Source organism: Engystomops pustulosus, chromosome 4, assembly GCF_040894005.1.
Source record: "Engystomops pustulosus chromosome 4, aEngPut4.maternal, whole genome shotgun sequence".
NCBI lineage: Eukaryota > Metazoa > Chordata > Amphibia > Anura > Leptodactylidae > Engystomops > Engystomops pustulosus.
Window position 1 is genome coordinate 110047037 of NC_092414.1, and position 18234 is coordinate 110065270.

Genomic DNA, 18234 nt, shown 5'->3' on the forward strand with positions numbered 1-18234 from the left:
AAGGAAACCTACCACTGCTTGCATGATAAAATCATGCGAGCAGACCACCTGGTAGGCTATTTAACACTGATGCCGGCACATATTTTAGTTAGGCACGGCGATCGTTAGTTTAGCTAAAAAAAAAATGTTTTACTTACATATGAAAATAGCCCTCCGGTGCTACCCTACGTCATCTTCGGAAGGGAGATGCCTTCCGATCTTTAATTGTTCCCGCCTCCTTCATTGTAGCCATCCTCCTTCAGGTGCCGAGAGCCGTGACATCACCAAGCTCTCGCCACCTATCGCCGTCCGGCTGTGAGAGAGTTAGTATCTGCGCATGCACGATAGGTGGCGAGAGCTTGGTGACGTCACGGCTCTCGGCACCTGAAGGAGGATGGCTACAATAAAGGAGGCGGGAATAAAGATTGAAAGGCATCTCCCTTCCGAAGATGACATAGGGTAGCACCGGAGGGCTATTTACATATGTAAGTAAAACGTTTTTTTTAAGCAAAACTAAAGTTCGCCGAGTCTAACTAAACTATGTGCCGGCATCAGTATTAAATAGCCTACCAGGTGGTCTGCTCGCATGATTTTATCATGCAAGCAGTGGTTGGTTTCCTTTAAGGAAGTCTACCAGCTACCACATTGTAAAACAGTATTGTGTAGGGCATTTAACAGTTTCCTAACAATCATCTGTCTTTAGGAAAAATTTCAATTAGCTTCTCCAATGTGTGAGAGCATTGCTGTTCCTACTTTTCATTTTCTTGTGTTAACCCTTGTACAAACATCATAGACATCTGTACAGGAAGTTTTATTCATTTAAAAAAGTCCCATGTGGATAAATCTGCATGGGAGTTTTCTCTACTCTGTCATGGCTCCATTGCTGCAGCTTGTGACTACTACCAGTCATGTGACCAGAGCTTAACAGTGACTAATTCTGCTACGGTCACATGACCTTCTATCGGGACTGCAGCTCAAGGCCCTGCAGAAGGTCATGTGACCGTAGCAGAGTTACTCACTGCCGACCACCGAAGCTCTGGTCACACGACTGGTAGATACCACAAGATGCAGCACTGCCTTTTTAATGTGAAGACATGACACAGGTGTGCACATTGCAGTCGGCATTATCTGCCTGTCACATGGACAGCCTGATCCTGTATTGTGACAGGGGCTGATATAATCGGTGGCATTGGTCATTGTCTGATCTGTAGGTTAAAAGAAGGTGTAAAAAGCTTGGGCACCCCTTAAAAGATTACTAGAATTGTTTAAACTATGTAAGCTTAAATGATGATTGTCTGCCATAAATATCTGTCTTATATTTTAATATAACAGGTAGACTTCTTCAACTATAAAGTAAATATATTGCACACAGAAGGTTGCTACAAATGCACACATTTCCTGCCTTACAGTTGCCTTTACAGGTACAGATATCTGCAACATCTTAAATTGGAAAGTACACTAATAGTTAGCAACGATTGTAAAAAGACACATTCATGAGGCGATATAAAGAAGAACCTTAATTTCAGTTGCTATAGTACTTACTATACCCATAGAAACAAGGGTTTGTGCGTGTATATATCAGAGGTTGCTAAAATCATTTCATAAAATGTATCCATCACATAAATAATTCCCACACATTCCTGTAAACTAGACAAAACTTAAAAGGAGCTGCTCAGGCACACACACTCCTGCTTGTCTAAACTTTGTACTTGATAAAAGCGTCAAGAGTAAGTGCACCCGATTGTGGAAGGTCTGAGATTTACAGTGGCAGTAATCCCACAGCCATTCAGCAAGCATCACAATCCAGATGTAATCCAATCTCTAATACTACAAAATAAAAAATGTGTGTATATATTGAACGGGAACTAGCAGGGAAAAAAACTGTATGCACTCCTCCTAACAGGTACCAAAGGTGATTATCGGTCTGCAATGTTGAACCATGCACAAAATCGTAGTGCTAAGCAGGCACAAGGATTTACGATTGTTTGGACCTCGTGGAAATCTCATGGCCTATGGACATAAAATAAAGCTAAGGCTACATTCACACGATGTATGCCCGCCGTACCGTAGTACGGCGGGCATACATCGGCGCTGCGGAGAGGAGCAGGGGATGAGCTGCTCCATAGGGAAATACCGTACCGCTCCCGTACAGGGCCGTGAGCCCATAGGAGTGTATGGGGGACGTATATCGGCCGTATATACGTCCCCCATACATGTGTGTGAATGTAGCCTAACACTTCCATCTGTAAGTACAAGCTTACAAATTTAAAAGCTATTCGAGTCCCAGGCCTCTGTGTGGAGTAAATGGAACTTTCCAGAGATCAAGGTTATTTTGTACAAATCTCTGAGGAGACTGACGACTTTCAGCGTCTGAGTCTACCTATATTTCAAACAATGCAGCATAGCATTCCCTCCTGAGGAGTATTATAGATATAATATCTATTGCACATACTATTTTTCTATAGTTATATTTTATACTTGGTATTTTTTAATAATGTCATATTGCTATTAAATATATTAAATGGTATTAAACACAGAATTTTTTTCTGCTAGTGCCAGCTCAATATACAGGCAATCCCTATGTATGTATGTATGTATGTATGTATATATTTCCACACCATGTGCAGTTACCCCAAATGGTTTCAGGCAAGCTTATTCCCATAGATAACCGCCTTTAGTTATAATGATTAAGTATTCAGTTTGTTATCATGTTACACCATGACATAAAACATAGAAATTCTGGAAGGGAAAATATCACAGGGCAACTACTGAATTGCAAAGTACATTTTCCCTCACATCCCTAAGGCCCGTTCCACACTTCCACTCCGTTCCACTCCGATGAACTCGCATCACACTTGCAACGCATACTGCCCGTACGCTGCACCGTGGGAGTGAACTGACATGGTGAGTTCACTCCTGCGGTGCAGCGTTCGGGCCGTGCGTTCCCGGCAGCATGCGTTGCGAGTGTGATGCGAGTTCATCGCATCACACTCGCAAGGGTGGAACGGGCCTAAGGCTTTATTCACACAATCATCAATTTTTCATAGCTACTCAAACTATACGAGGCAGATTAACATATTTTAACTGTTTGCGACAAAATCCAATCACAATGGTGGAGATTTATCAATGTGTCTGACATTAGAGCAGACTAGTGGAGTGCTCTGCAGCAATATTAGTTGGTCTAGTTGACTGCACCAAAATACTGATTAATTTAGCGCGCACACTGGGTTTTTTTGCCCCTTGTCTGTAGCAATTGGGAAAGTCCCTTCAATGGTCTAAAACCCTAAATAAATGTGACATTTTTTTACTCTATAATTCTGGTGCAGACAGCTTGATACATCTCCCCTACGAGTGGTAGCATTCATTTTTCCATTTAAAAGTACTGCATTTAGTGTAGCTGTTTATAGACAAAGAAAGCAGCTGCACTGCCTTGGTTGCTCTGACAAAGTGGTGTCCTTTACTCACGAAACAAAGCCATGTTTTGACATAAAAATATTTTACAAGCATAAAAAAAAGACTTCTGTCAAAGCATCACATTGTTTTGTGAATAAAGGACACCAATTTTATTTCACTGCAACCAAAGGAGTGGTGCTGCTTTTCTATTCTATGGGCATTAGCATGGATTGTGGCAAGTAGGATTGACAGCTGCAGGTACCTGAATACAGGGTATAGCAGTCTTACCTCTTGTTCACATTTAGTCATGTGAATAAGGCCTTTTTTGGTTACCTTCTAGATTTAAGAAGAGCAATTTCCATTGAGGATTGAACCTGAATCATAAGTATCATTCTTATGGTTATAAATGCTTAAGTACTTTTTGGTTATTTCAGGCAAAAATAGGTCAGAAATCTGAATTTATATTTTTGCCGTCATGTGCAACTTACATTTGGGTATCAAAACCTGCAAACAGCTGTTTATATGTAGTTCCTATATAATAACCTACATATCAGGTTTACTATATGTTCATAATCCAAATGTAATGTTAAGAACCTATGAGTAGTTGGCAAGTCCTTGTTGGCCTTACTTAGTGCCCGAGAACAATGCTCTTCTCTGGCTTCAGGTAAAGGAACAACAAGGACTTATGAAGATCAGGTGACACACAGTTCTGAAGCCCAAAGTGGAGGTTTGCTGTTGTAAGGGATCTTGAAATCTGTGTTGGGTTTACAGGAGGCAGCTGCAGCAGCTTCTAGTGGTTCTTCTGGTAAAGCTTCTGAAACTGCACAGAATGATCCGTCCTCCTCATATGGGTTTTCCAACATCTTTAGCACTCTCCTGACCTAATGAATCATTTAAAAAAAAAGTTAAGGGCTATGTAAGGATCTGAAAAGGTTAAGGTTAAGTCCAATAAAAATATGAAGTCCTCCACTTATCATAAAAATGGGGTTTACAGTGAATGGACGTATAGCAACACATACAAAGCTATCTACATTCAGTTTCATGAAAATTCTAAAAAAGAATATAGCTGTGAAAAAGCTGCAGTCTACAGGAATGTGCTTCCCTATCCCTGCAAAAATACTAATTTTACAAATACATATTTCCTGTCAGGAAAGGATACCTTATTGAAGTCAGCTTAAAGAGAACCTGTCATGCAAAATAACCCCCTAATCTAAATATATTTTCATAAACTGCCATTAGAGAGCATTGCCTCTATCTCTTCATTGTCCCTCTACATGCCTGTAAACCTAAGCAATGAGGTCCCAAAGCTGTATGCAAACGACCTGTGAAATGTCCAATAAGTCATTAGCATGTTCAAGCTGTCCAGCTTATTCATGAGTGGGAGGCACAGCCACACCCCCAGTGCATGACTGACAGCCTGTATAATGGAGTGAGGCTGTATAATGGTGTAACGGCTCCTCCATGTGCTTCCTGGTGCTGGCGCTCCCTGCAGCCTGTGTGTGTATGTGAAAGATACAACAGCTCCAGGATGCAGCCATGTTATAGCAGAACATGTCAGAGAATGTATGAAATAACTAGATAAAGGCTGGGATGGATTGTCAGCTGCTCCAACAGGTAGTAGTGACAGAAATAGTGACAGAGACCTGATGACAGGTGTCCTTTAATTTTTAGTAAAAGATCTAGCTTCACCAATTCCCAACTGTTATGTTAGGGAAATGTTCATTTACTGCATGGGCCTGCCAGTTCCAGCAGAAAAAAAGTTCTATTAGAAGCTTCTGGGTTATGTACGCCCATCCTAGCTAGTCCATATGCAGTCATAGGATATATGGAAAGGTTCTGTCCTTCTAAGACCCCTTTGAATTATACAATGATTTATAACGCCTTGTATGGTTAATTGTTTCTGTATCAAATCCTCACGGTTTTCTAGATCTCCGCTTGCTGTCCTTCAATAGAAAGCTTCTGTGTTTACTTCCAGTGGATAGAGATCTGTCTATGGTCTTGTGATGGACATGCCAGTGCACAAACTGTTAGTATCATAGAAAGTAATCAGAGATAATGGGGGATATTTATCATACGCTGGCGCTCGTGCGATAGCCCTGCCGCTGCAAATTCGCAGCCCGATACATCAAGAGGCTTCTGCCTCTTGATGTATCGGGCTGCCAGCAGCGCAGCGTTTAACCTTTTCACGTATGAAAAGTCGCCGGCAGCAGCGAGTGCACAGGAGCGGGGACAGTAACGCCCTGCGCCGGCCCACTCCCATCTGGCCGCACCCCCCCCCCCCTTCACGCCCCACTGGCGTGAAGGTGGCGGATTGGGGAAAATAATCGCAAAAGCTAGCAATAAGCTAGCATTTGCGATTATTTCAGGGCCACTGTGCCACTGGCGGTGCGCAGAGTTCCTGATAAATATGCCCCAATGGCTCCTGCAACCGCGTGTCCATCACATGACCATGGATAGATTTCTTTCCACTGGAAGTAAACATAAAAGCTTTCTATAGAAGGTGAGGAAGCAGAGAACTGTGAGGATTTGGTACAGAAAGTTTATTGGAAAATTGGAAACTTTCCATTAAACAAACAATATCAATTATTTGCTGAATGTGGAAAATCCCTTAAAGTTTTTGAACAGTTAATGTTACCTCTGTGAAATCTCCCTTCTCAGCTGCATCAATGGCATTTTGGGCAATGTAATTTCTCAAAATGTGCATTGGGTTGCTAGAATTCATAATCTTCTCCTTCTCATTAAAAAAACTAGCATCTCCAGCATTAACTTGTTCCTTCTCCAAGCGGGCACTGAAATGATTAAAAAAATAAACACAAAAATCTTAACATATCTCATGCAGTTCTGCAGTTACAATCATGGGTGAAAGTAGGGGTTCATATGCTAGATCATTAAAAAAAAGATAAAAGAAATAATAAGGGTTTATTTTTCATTTTTTAAGTATTAACAAAAAAAATCTACCATTCACGCAAAACATGTGGCCAGGGTTTCACTGGCCAGTAACATAATGTATAAACCATAGTCGCAGATGCCTCCAACCTACTAGGCCAATTCTTTTCATATGTGTGAACACAGTCTATGCTTAATCAAGATTAGGTAGACAGGTACTCAGTTTTCATGACCTGTAGCCAATGGCCCACATTTATCATAAACAGTGCAAACTGCACTATGTGTAGTGTGCAAGCTGCACCTGATTCATGAATTGTGGTGCACGGTCCAACTAAGCAGTAACACAGCCCTTTTTTTGAACATTACCTGTATTTAAGAAGCCATTCTTTCCAGTGCTTTTTATTGTCATTCATTAGGTCCTCAGGAGTGGTCTGCTCAAGCTTTTCATATTTTTCCATACGTTCCAGCTCTTGGCTTATGTTGGCTTTTGATCCAATTAATGCAAATAACTGAGGATTGCTCTGTGCCAACATCAGCATCATTGTAAGTTGCCTTGAAAAATCACAATATATATTGGTAAACAGGTTTGTATAACTTGATCAAATCTAAGATAAACTTGCATAACATTGCTCTGTTACTTTACAAAACGCTATGCACACCCACATGTGCAAATAAATAAACATATCATATAGCAATATATCACAGTGAACACAATAATCATTCAATAAATAAGTTGTTCCTTCCTAAGTTAAAGTGAAAATCCACACAAAAGTTGTTTCCAAGTGTACAGTTTCCAAGTGGAACTCTGTGCGGCCATCACCTGTTCTTTTCTTTCCGAATCTGTAAACGCTTACCCTTAGGACAAGTTAGATATAGGCTATTAAATTACCCTTCGTGTACCCATTCCCTACCTTTGCCAAGATAGATGCTGGAACACAGAATGATGTGTGTGAGGGAGCGTTCCCAAGTTACTTCAATCTCATAATTTAAGTGCATCTCTACAGTTAAAGACTCAGTGTTGGACTGCAAAAGCACACAGCGCCAGAACAAATTTTGGTTATGAAAGCAAATTGTGTGGGTGTAGGCAGCCCCAGCTGACGCTCACCAAGCAAACATGCATCTATAAAGTGTACAGTAACCACACACCACTCCTATTGCGCATCTCTGAACCCGAAGCAGTGTTGGGACCATGCTGTCTCTCGTCTGCCCTGTCACCTCTTTCCTGACCCCATCACAAAATCTGCCCCATGCTAGCCCTCACCAAGCCCACTCATGATCACTGCACCATGTAACCCCTAACCAGGCTATACTAGCCCTCATCTGGCCCAATAACTGCACTAAATTACCCTATCATGATTGTTGAGCTGGGTAGATTATGCCATATCAGGAGGAATTTTTTAATTTGGGGACAAACCAATGTGAACATACCCTATAAGATCATTCTGGTCTTAACAACAACAAGGCCTCCACTGTCTTTTTGTGCATCATGGGCCCCAGCTACCCCACCGTGCAGGGTGACTTTGTTACAGGTTCACTTTAGTAAAACAGGGAGATATTGAATCAATGTTGCAGGCACAATGGGAGTTATAGAGGTCAAATCCCAACCAAAAACAAAGTAATGGCATATGCAGTAATAGGAACTCTTACGAGCAATGATGCATAGCATACCTTGGATCCATTTTTGGTTTAAAGGCCACTTTCAGTTCTTCCACACTAGCACACTGCTCACCGATTACATTCAAGAATCCATCTATGTCACAAGCTCTTCCTGAAAACTTGCTGAGGACCCGGAAAGTATTTGTGAAATCTGAGCCTAAAAAGAAGAAAAAGGATTTATTATGTGCAAAAAACATCGATGAACTGTTGACAACAGGGGTCATGTGAGCAACTTGGGGATTATATCAATGACAGTCTGTAATATAGATTATGCCATCCACGCAACCCCCACAGATTTCCTAAACACTTATCCTCAGAGATAAAAGAGGCACAGGCAATGCTGCTGTTCCTATCTTGCCCCAAGAGATTTATTCACATCCATACAGGTCAGCACCTTTCTATAATATCCTTTATGACCCCGTTGATAACTTGAGTGATAGCATTAGGTAACAGGGTCTCCTTTACTTTTAATGTGCAGCTAGTCTGCACCGCCATGAGCACACACTATGATGTCAGCGAGCGGCTGATATCATGGTATATGCAACGGCAGCACGCGGGGAGCCGAGCTGGAGCTTAAGAAGCTATAAAATGACCTGTGGGGGGCGTAAGGTGAGAACAGATATATATATATTTTTTTAGGCTGAGTAGGTGGCTGTTGGCTATATACTGGGGGTGGGGGGGGTTTGCAAGCACTGGCTATATACTGGGGGTGGGGGGCAGGCACTGACTATATACAAGGGTGCTGCTGCTATATACTGGTTGTATACTAGGAGGCTGCTGGCTATATACTGGGGGAAGGGTGTGCTGGCCATATACAAAGGTGAAGGGGCTGGTTGTATACTAGGAGGCTGCTGGCTATATACTGGGTGGCATGTGGTTGCTGGCTATATACTGCGGAGGCTGTCACCAATGCATTTCCCATCCTAGGCTTATCCCAGAGTTTTTGGTGTTAAAATTAGGTTATATACTCAAGTACATACGGTAATTCTATAGCATTGAATATTGCTGAGATTTACAATTAGACAAAGACAGCTGTTCTGTAATACTTTACAGCTTTTCTATTTATAGATTAAACTCATTGACCAGTCTGAAACTTAATGGGTGTAATATCTGATAAATGTTACCTGTAAGGTTCATGGTGTCTAAGAAGTCAGAGATTAGCTTATCATCCTCTTCAAGCTCCAGTTGAATAAGCCCCAGTTTCTTTCTCATCTTTTGCAGGTAATGCCTCCGATATTCCCCATCATATTCCTCTTCAAGGATTTTCTGACTAGTGTCTAAAGATAACTCTGGTACCAAAGCTTCTGCCAGCTTTTCTAAATTCCATTTACAGATCTCTGGCTGCTTGTTGTATGCATAGCGACCCATATTATCAGAGCCATTGCAGATGTGATCAGGATCATACCTGAAAGGTAGACATTACTGCTATTATCAGTAGTGAGGCACCTGAAAGACTAATGACTTTTGAATGTGATATATAATGCATACTTGGGGTACATTCACATGACACATGTTCGCCAAACATAGAGCTGCATGCTAAAGAGGAGTAGGGCTGAGCGATGTTCACCCCTGCCCTCTCCATTTAGAAGCGCGCAGCAGGCACCATAACACGACACAATATTGGACATGTCCAATAATTTTGTCATGCACGGTTACGTTGCGGTAAGACCAGGCACTATAGACATCAATGGGGACCGATATGCGGCCACATATCGGCCTCCATTACGTTTGTCTGAATGAGCCCTTAATACATGTAGATAAAAATCAAATTTACATTTTTATAAAAGAATTACTGAATCATTTATTAATATTCACCAACTAGAGGAAGGACAATCTGTGAACTATATCAAAGGCCCACACATTTTTTGGCCAAAGAAAAAAACCAGGATCATTTATGCAGTCATTATTGGAAAGGCGTATGTGTCCTGCTCTTTGTCTTCTGTTTCAGGATTTGAAAACAGAGCATACTGTGCATGAAATTCTGCTGTACATTAGTACAGATTTAGCTGTATATGAAACACTGCATCCGCCATCACTTCTCAAACATGACATCATCAAGATCCTGTTAGTGGAAGACCCTTCCTTTGTAACTGATCAGAAGCATGCTTGGCCTTCTTACTGCAATCATATTCATCCTTGGCCATTCCCACAGACAACGAAGATTTAACATGTTGGTGCAGAGTTAGATGGCACAGCTGTATTCTGCACCCATCATGCTGGGTGATCAGTGGTAGTTTAGAACTGTGGAGCTCTCTTAGTTTTCCGAAGGTCAGACATGTCTACCTTCCTGTTCTCTGTGTACAGAGCCAGTGCCTGGCCACGACAAGAGAGTGCACGCTCCTGGATCCTGTGCACGCTCATTTCATTAGTGCACATTCTTCACACTTGTAACATACTGCTGCTCCTGCTTGATGTCAGTGACAGAGGAGGGTCTACTTGAAAGTGTGTGATGATTGATGCATTTTAAAAGAGCTCACTCCTGAGTGCATCATGAGAACTAAGAGCAGTTCTGTGATGCTCTATGTCCTGGAAGATGTAACTCTTACTTTCCCTACCCCTGGTTTTTGTAAATCGAGATGTTACAGAAGAGGTCAAAGTAGATGTTGCCATGGGGCCAAACAGGTAGGTAAACCTGCTGTATAAACCACCAAAGCCCACAAAATATTCACTTTATTACTAACCTGTCCATGAAACCAAAGGGTCCATAGTCAATCGTAACGCCAACAATACTCATGTTATCAGTATTTAATACACCATGGCAAAATCCAGCACATTGCCATTCAGCAACCAGTCTTGCAGTCCTCTTTGTTATCTGGAATAAAAAAAATTAGTAGTGATAGCACTACAAATGCACTTGATTTCGTGCTAGGCCTGGCACAATATGTTTGAAATGGGTTTTCCAGCTCAATTGTATTGAAAATTGAATAAAGAAAAAAAACTTCTCACATAACAATTAAATTCCATACTGGTGCCGTACCAATATTTATCCGGTCCGCATTATAAAATAAATGTTTAAAATGTAAAAAATCTATGAGCACAACAAGTTAAGAAATTGTGATCACAAAAAAGGCAGGTAACGCATTTTGGAAATAAAAGTAACTATCCCTATTTATACCTAATGGGTAAGGGAGAAGACACACATGGGCCGTTTTTACTAAGTGCGTTTTCAGATCGTTAAAAACGCATCCGTTTTTTAAAAACGCATCCGTTTTTTAAAAACGCACTAACTAAAAACAGCCTAAAAACGCCATGTGTGTCTTCACCCTAAGGTGCACACGTCAGACATTTATTGAGTTAGGCTTACAGAGGAAGTATATATTTTCAGAACTAGAAGAGGCACTTTTTTTGCTATATATTTTACCATGGATCCAGACAAACTGCTTGTCACTCCAGCACAGCACCTAATGATTAGATGGGCAAGTTAATTTTTTTGGTTTTGCTTAGTTGTGTTTATCAGGTTCCCTACGCTCTACTCCCCTATCAACAAGAAAACTCATCCAAGCATTTGATGAGGTGGGTCACAGCTGCAACCAGGGACTATCAGAATAGTCATTTTTATGTACATCAATAGGTAGTAGAGAGCAGCAGAGAGAAGATTAGCTAAGCCTGTGTGGACCACATGTATCATACTGAGAATACGATGCAGTAAGCTCCCCAACACACTGGTTAAAGTATTAGTATTGTAAAGCCTTAGGTGTAAACATGTTTGGTTGATCTGAAGAATGCAACTTGTGTTTTTGTGACACTGAAACCAGTCTTACCCTATCACTATATGGATGTTTACGTAAGACTTGGGTAAGGCAAGGTTAATACCTTTAAAGAGAACCCGTCATGCAAAATAACCCCCCTAAACTAAATATATTTTCATAAACTGCCATTAGAGAGCATTGCCTCTATCCCTTCATTGTCCCTCTACATGTCTGTAAACCTAAGCAATGAGGTCCTAAAGCTGTATGCAAATGACCTGTGAAATGTCCAATGAAGCATTAGCATATTCAAGCTGTCCACTCTATTCATGAGTATAATGTATAATGATGTGCTTCCTGGTGCTGGTGGCCACGCCCCCTGCAGCCTGTGTGTATATGTGTGTGTGTTTAGGAGAGATACAGCAGCTCCATGCAGCCATGTTATAGCAGAACATGTCAGATTCCTGTGTAGCTGATGTCTGTGTCTCTCACCTGTATATTAGGAGGATGCAGCATGTCAGCAGATGCAGCACACACACTAGCCATGCTTTACTATACATTACACACAGACATGAGCAGGGGAGGAGAGGGGGGCGGGGGGGGGGGGGTAACAGGGGTGACATCACTGCATCTGACCATGTGACCAGCCTCATTTACATGATAAAGAATAGATGATTTTACAATGAATAATGTATGAAATAACTAGATAAAGGCTGGGATGGGATCCTTGTGAGCTGCTCCAACAGGTAGTAGTGACAGGACAAGTGACACAGACCTGATGACAGGTGTCCTTTAAAGGGAACCTACCACCACGAATCTACCTATAAAGGTAGATCGGGTGGTAGGTGGATGTAAGGGACGTGAGGATAGCTCTTTTTAGAGCTAATCCTCACGTCCCCGCTAACTTTATGTAGACTTTATTCCCCTAATATGTAAATTTCGTTATGCGGCTACTGGGGCGTGGAGTAGCCGGCACGAGGCTACACAGCGCGGCTACTCCACGCCCCAGTAGCCACATTACTCCTCCTACCCGGTTGCTTGCGGCGCGCAGCTCCTCGTAGCTGCGCGCCCTCGTCCGACAAGCCGGCTACTGCGCATGCGCAGTAGCTCCGGCCTCGGAGCTGGGACTGCTCAGCCGTCGGCCGGCGTTCTGCGCATGCGCAGAACGCCATCATGACGGACGAGGGCGCGCAGCTACGAGGAGCTGCGCGCCGCACGCAACCGGGTAGGAGGAGTAATGTGGCTACTGGGGCGTGGAGTAGCCGCGCTGTGTAGCCTCGTGCCGGCTACTCCACGCCCCAGTAGCCGCATAACGAAATTTACATATTAGGGGAATAAAGTCTACATAAAGTTAGCGGGGACGTGAGGATTAGCTCTAAAAAGAGCTATCCTCACGTCCCTTACATCCACCTACCACCCGATCTACCTTTATAGGTAGATTCGTGGTGGTAGGTTCTCTTTAAAGAGTTCCTGCCCTGCAACATTTCAGAGATCAGAAGGAAAATATTGCTATTTAACAGATCAGAGATTGTGTAACTTTCCCTTTGTATTTGTGTTGCAAACACTTGTGATCGAAGCCAATATTTACACAAAGCTATCATCTACAGTTTACAGTACAGACTTTCACCCCCTTATATAATCTGTGCTTTATCTTTATTTCACAGTTTAGCTACAGGTGTTTGGTGTATGAGGGTGCCGTTAGTAGCAGAATCAAAGCCACAGGGCATGCCAGTGCCAATCCCATATGCATTTTTATGCAATCGGTCTTGTATTTTCTAAATACTTTTTAAATACTTTTTACACCTTATAAGAGAGAAGATGAATTTGATAGTAATGGCCTATTCCAAGATGCTGATTTCACCCAATGGTCCACATACAACAGCACACAATATATTTAGAAGAAATAAATCTGTAGATTTGTCAAAGGTACCTCTCTATAAAATGCAGCATTTCTTTCCAATTTGCTTTCTCCATACTTCTCCTGAACGTCCGGATAAAATGTACTGATCACATAATCCAGCATTTGGATCCGGATATCGTTTCTATTAACACTAGGACCATGGCGTCCAGTAAATTCATCAGTTGGCTTAAAAATCTCAAATGATCCAAACCTGATAAGATAAATTTATTTTTTTTTTAATTTACGTCAAACAACTACAAACTATTTGCCAATATTAGCATAGAATAAAAATCACCTTAGAAATGTGGGAGCAACACGTAAGACAATGGAGCATCTTTCATTCCTGGGGTGCCCATCGTAAAAGATGTCCCTGATGACAGTGGAGTCTGAGGTGACACAAGATGCCGCCCTTGTAGTTGGTATGCCAAGGTGGAACATTGCTTCACTACACAGGAACTCTCTTATGCTGGAACGAAGCACTTTTCTGCCATCTGCTTGTCTGCAATACGAGCAGATTAATAGAGACATACACCTCTGATCACTTGCACATCTTTTATGTGTCTAGAAAGCTTAGACTACGTTCACACATGTGTTCAAACGGTTCTGTTCACCTTTCCATTATCAAATAGTAGAAATATAGTTCAGTTATTATCAGGATTATTATTATTTTGTACTTAACCAGGCATTAGCACATTGCAATATATGATCCTGCATTAAACCGGCCGTGGCTATTGTAATATGGAATGTACCATGGAATCATTGTATAAGGACTAGTGATGTATTTTTTGTCCACCATGTGTTGTTTTTATGGGTTGATTTTATGTCATAGTGACCATATAAGTAAGTGGTATTGCATGCCTCTTGGATTTAGTACATAGTCTGAGTATAGGTATATTATATAGGGCTATGCCCACACATGGCAGTTTCCAAATTCAGGCTGCTGTATCTGTGCCAAAAGTAAACTTTAGCAATATGCAAATGAAACTGAAGGGCGTCACAGCACCCATGAGACATTACACCCAGTCTACACCCAGGTATCAATATTCACCGAAGCCCGGAATGACGAGGTAGTGGTGGGACAGAGGAGGCCAAGCCCTGAAGTGCTCTGCAAACACCACCCCAAAACACCTCAGTCTTACTTGACTATTTCTAAAGTGACATTTTGCCTCAGGTAAAGGAACCAAGGTATAAGAAGTATAGTATGGGTGCCATTTTTGGGCACATCCCTACACAACACAGCAGTTAGGGAGCCAAACATGGAAAATTCCAACATATATGTCACACTACCACTTCCTACTAGTTTCTGAGAGCCCTTCCTGTCAGGCTCAGCCCCTCACAGCATGGATGCAGGGAGCGCTCACCTGGAGTAGGGGGTGAGGCCGGCTCCCTTCAGCTGCATCTCCCAGCGCTCCCCGGCCGGGTTGATGACCTCCCCGAGGTACATGGCCGCCCCGTCCCCCAGCTGCCCCGCGAAGCTCCCGAACTGGTGGCCACAGTAGCAGTGGGCTGCGGGCTGGGAGCCTGGAAGCAGACGGTTCCCACTGAAGTACAAGGCCGCGTCCTCCTCCTCGTCCTCCCCTAGTTGTAGCCCGAGCAGAGCCAGAGCGGGCCGGGAGAGCGCCACTACCCGGGGGTTCTGCACCGGGGTGGGGTGTACGGGGGAGAAGCAGACCCCGGGGACTTGCCGGGACCGCACAGCGTCCTCGTCCTGACCATCCTCGGGCTCCACCGGCAGACAGCGCAACGCCCGGTTATCAAAGCGCAGCGCCCGCAGACTGGAGGCCGGGGTGACGGCGGAGGAGGTGAGCACTGCCCGCTTCATCATGCCAGCCGCGCCCGCGATCAACGCGTCCATCCTGGAGCGCGTCACAGCCGCCCGTGCCCAGTACACTCCGCCACAGAGCAGGCGGCGTGCCATCCGCGTGCCCCGACAACATCAACACCCGAGTCACGTGTCCCCAGACAGCCGGCGCCACCGGGTCCTAAACACCGGCACACAACACGTCCTGGAAAGTGTCAAGAGCAAATGCACACGTTTCCAGATACTGAGAAGGAAGACGACCAGATTACTTCCAGCTCTGCTTCCTTCACACCAGCGTTTTCCTGCTGCGAGTGGAGATTGATTTGTAATCGATTTCATCTCTCGTTTTCAGACATCAGGTTTTTTTCACTGACTATTTCTGGGCTGTAATAAAACGCACATTTATCACAGTTTTCTTTAGTCCGGCGCTTATTTGCGCCTGCTTGTGTAATGTATCAAGCTACTGCAAAATGTCACAAAGAATATGCTAGCACTAGGAGCCACTTTAGGGCTTCCGGACCAAGCACGATTTTTTTAATAATAATTCTTTATTTATATAGCGCACACAGATTACGCAGCGCTGCACAAAGCTTGTCAAATTGGTCCCTGTCCCCATGGGGCTCACAATCTAAACAACCTAACAGTATGTTTTGAATTGTGGGAGGAAACCGGAGTACCCGGAGGAAACCCACGCAAACACGGAGAGAACATAGAGAACAACTTTGCAGATGTTGACCTGGGTGGGATTCGAACCCAGGACCCCAGTGCTGCAAGGCAGAAGTGCTAACCACTCAGCCACCGTGCCGCCCATTTAAAATGACTATAAGTGGTAATAACCTTCAAATGCTTTAACATACCCAGGTAATTTTGAGATTGTTTTCTCCTCACACATTGTGCTTCAAATTAGTGGAAATATTTGGATGATATCTTTTGAGTTTAAGGAGGACCTGTCACCCAGAAATTTGGCACTAGGAGTTGCTTACTACAGGAAGTGCTGAGGAAGTCTCCAGTGATAGACGTAACGTGTGGGGAGCCCTCCACCTCCTGATCATTGTACCAACCTGTATTTTAGATGCTGTCACCATGCTGCCTGGCTCATGGCCAGATAACTTGTAATGTATACTGGGTATTTGCCTCGCATCTTTTCACCATCTTTGACCTATATCTTTGGGGACAATTGATCTAGGTGCCAGTTTACTTGCTTAGTACTTTTATGGCAGCTGGTCATATGCACTTTCAACTTGTTTACATTTCTCTGGGTTGGTCTTGGTTTACGCTACCCATTCAGGAGGGGTCTTGTTATTGTACCCATCATAGTACTAATAAAATGGTATTGCTTTGTATGTACTCTTATAGATTTATATCTGGGGCTCAAACCCCTAATCATTGTAAGGTGACGTTCAAATTAAATGAGTCTGTGTCCAGCGCTGGAATTGACTAACTTGAATGAAAAGACAAGACCTGTCCTTGCAGGAAGTTAGCAACAAGACTGATAAGTTTATTGAGGGACGGACATTTATAGAAAACCATAAGGCACTTTACATAAGGCGTGTAATTAGGAAAGCAACAACTATAATTGGGTGTTCTCACCCAGGAAATGTAACACTATTGGATGTAAGCACACAAAGGAGTCTAATACTATTGGCTGCATGCAAATACTGAAACTTCCCAGGTGCTTGCCTGGATACCTTCCTCTAGGTGGTGCTAGTGAGCACTAAGCCTTTGTTTGCAGAGGGAAACACCCAAACTTAGTTGTCACTACACAAAGTTATGTGAAATAATGCTGAATCTTTAAAATGTCCGACAATATGTAAGATGGCGTCTGAGTCCAGTGTAATATCTTTAACATTTCCCCCCTTTTGAGCTTTGCATGGCCTGTAACTGTTGTCCAGAGTGACCTCCTCAAACTCCAGGTACCCACAGGTAGGCTAAGCCCTTACCTGCTGGACTTGTTAACTTTTCACCAGATCCCCTGGAGGCCAGTCACTCGGGGGTTACAGGCCTGCATACTCAAATTACATAATTGTGTTTCCATAGTTTATGGGTTTATTAACAGGCTGGTTCTTCAACAAGACGGTATCCTCCACACCAGGACTTCTCCTGTCATGGTTCTTACCACCTGGACGGCCATCTGGGACATGGTGGACTTGATAAGGGGGACCACACAACACGCAATAAGTGACGAGAGCAAAATCACAATCCCCAATATCCCCCCCACAAAAAGGAAACCCTTCCAATCCCCCAACCACAAAATGAAGGACAAAGTGTCCACCCCAGAGTTTCTCTTGAGTTTCCTGGACAGTCCTTCAATCTCTTCAAGTGCATGGGTAATGGATCCATAGGGGCCGATGTCATCTGGGATGTATATGCAACAAGCCACTCCCACAATCTTACAGACTCCTCCCTTCTCAGCAAGGATCATGTCCAAAGCTGTGCGGGTCTGGGAAGCATCTCGGATACAATCACAAATCTCTGTTGATTACAATACAACCAGTTAACCCAATCAACATCTTTGCTCGTAACTATCTGGGGAATAATGGACTCTAAACCTGCCCATATCTGATTGTGGGCCTTGTACTCATCTGGAACCCCCTTGGTGCTCCCACTGTATCTATATAAACGTTGTCATCTAGGTGTTCCTCTCAGACCTCCAGAATCCTTTGGGATTCTCTACCTTTTCTTTATGTGTCTGATCAACCTTATCCCTGGGGATCACGAGGAAGGAATGCACAAGAGTTATCACCGTACACTCACCTTCCCAGCCTCTAGGCCTGACCTGACTCTCCTATCCCCACAAATCCTGTACACATCAGACACTGCTACTACAGGGTTACCTGTGCTGTCAGTGTTATAGAAGGTCTTGTTGCACCAACCGTAGGTAGTCTCCTACCCTGGGGGCATCCTGGTCACCCCTATAGATACAGTGATAGTCA

The 18234-nt window shown here is 43.3% G+C and overlaps 1 protein-coding gene across 1 annotated transcript; it reads right to left on the reverse strand.

Moving 5' to 3' along the window:
* Nucleotides 1-1068: 1068 nt before the first annotated feature.
* On the reverse strand, nucleotides 1069-15523 carry SELENOO (selenoprotein O). Its single transcript, XM_072147056.1, has 9 exons — nucleotides 14862-15523; nucleotides 13796-13999; nucleotides 13531-13711; nucleotides 10596-10726; nucleotides 9039-9319; nucleotides 7927-8071; nucleotides 6625-6810; nucleotides 6008-6161; nucleotides 1069-4253 (listed from the first exon to the last, which is right to left on the reverse strand). Exons 1-9 carry the CDS (start codon nucleotides 15416-15418, stop codon nucleotides 4056-4058), a joined length of 2037 nt encoding a protein of 678 aa, XP_072003157.1. The 5' UTR covers nucleotides 15419-15523; the 3' UTR covers nucleotides 1069-4055.
* Between the last annotated feature and the right edge of the window lie 2711 nt (nucleotides 15524-18234).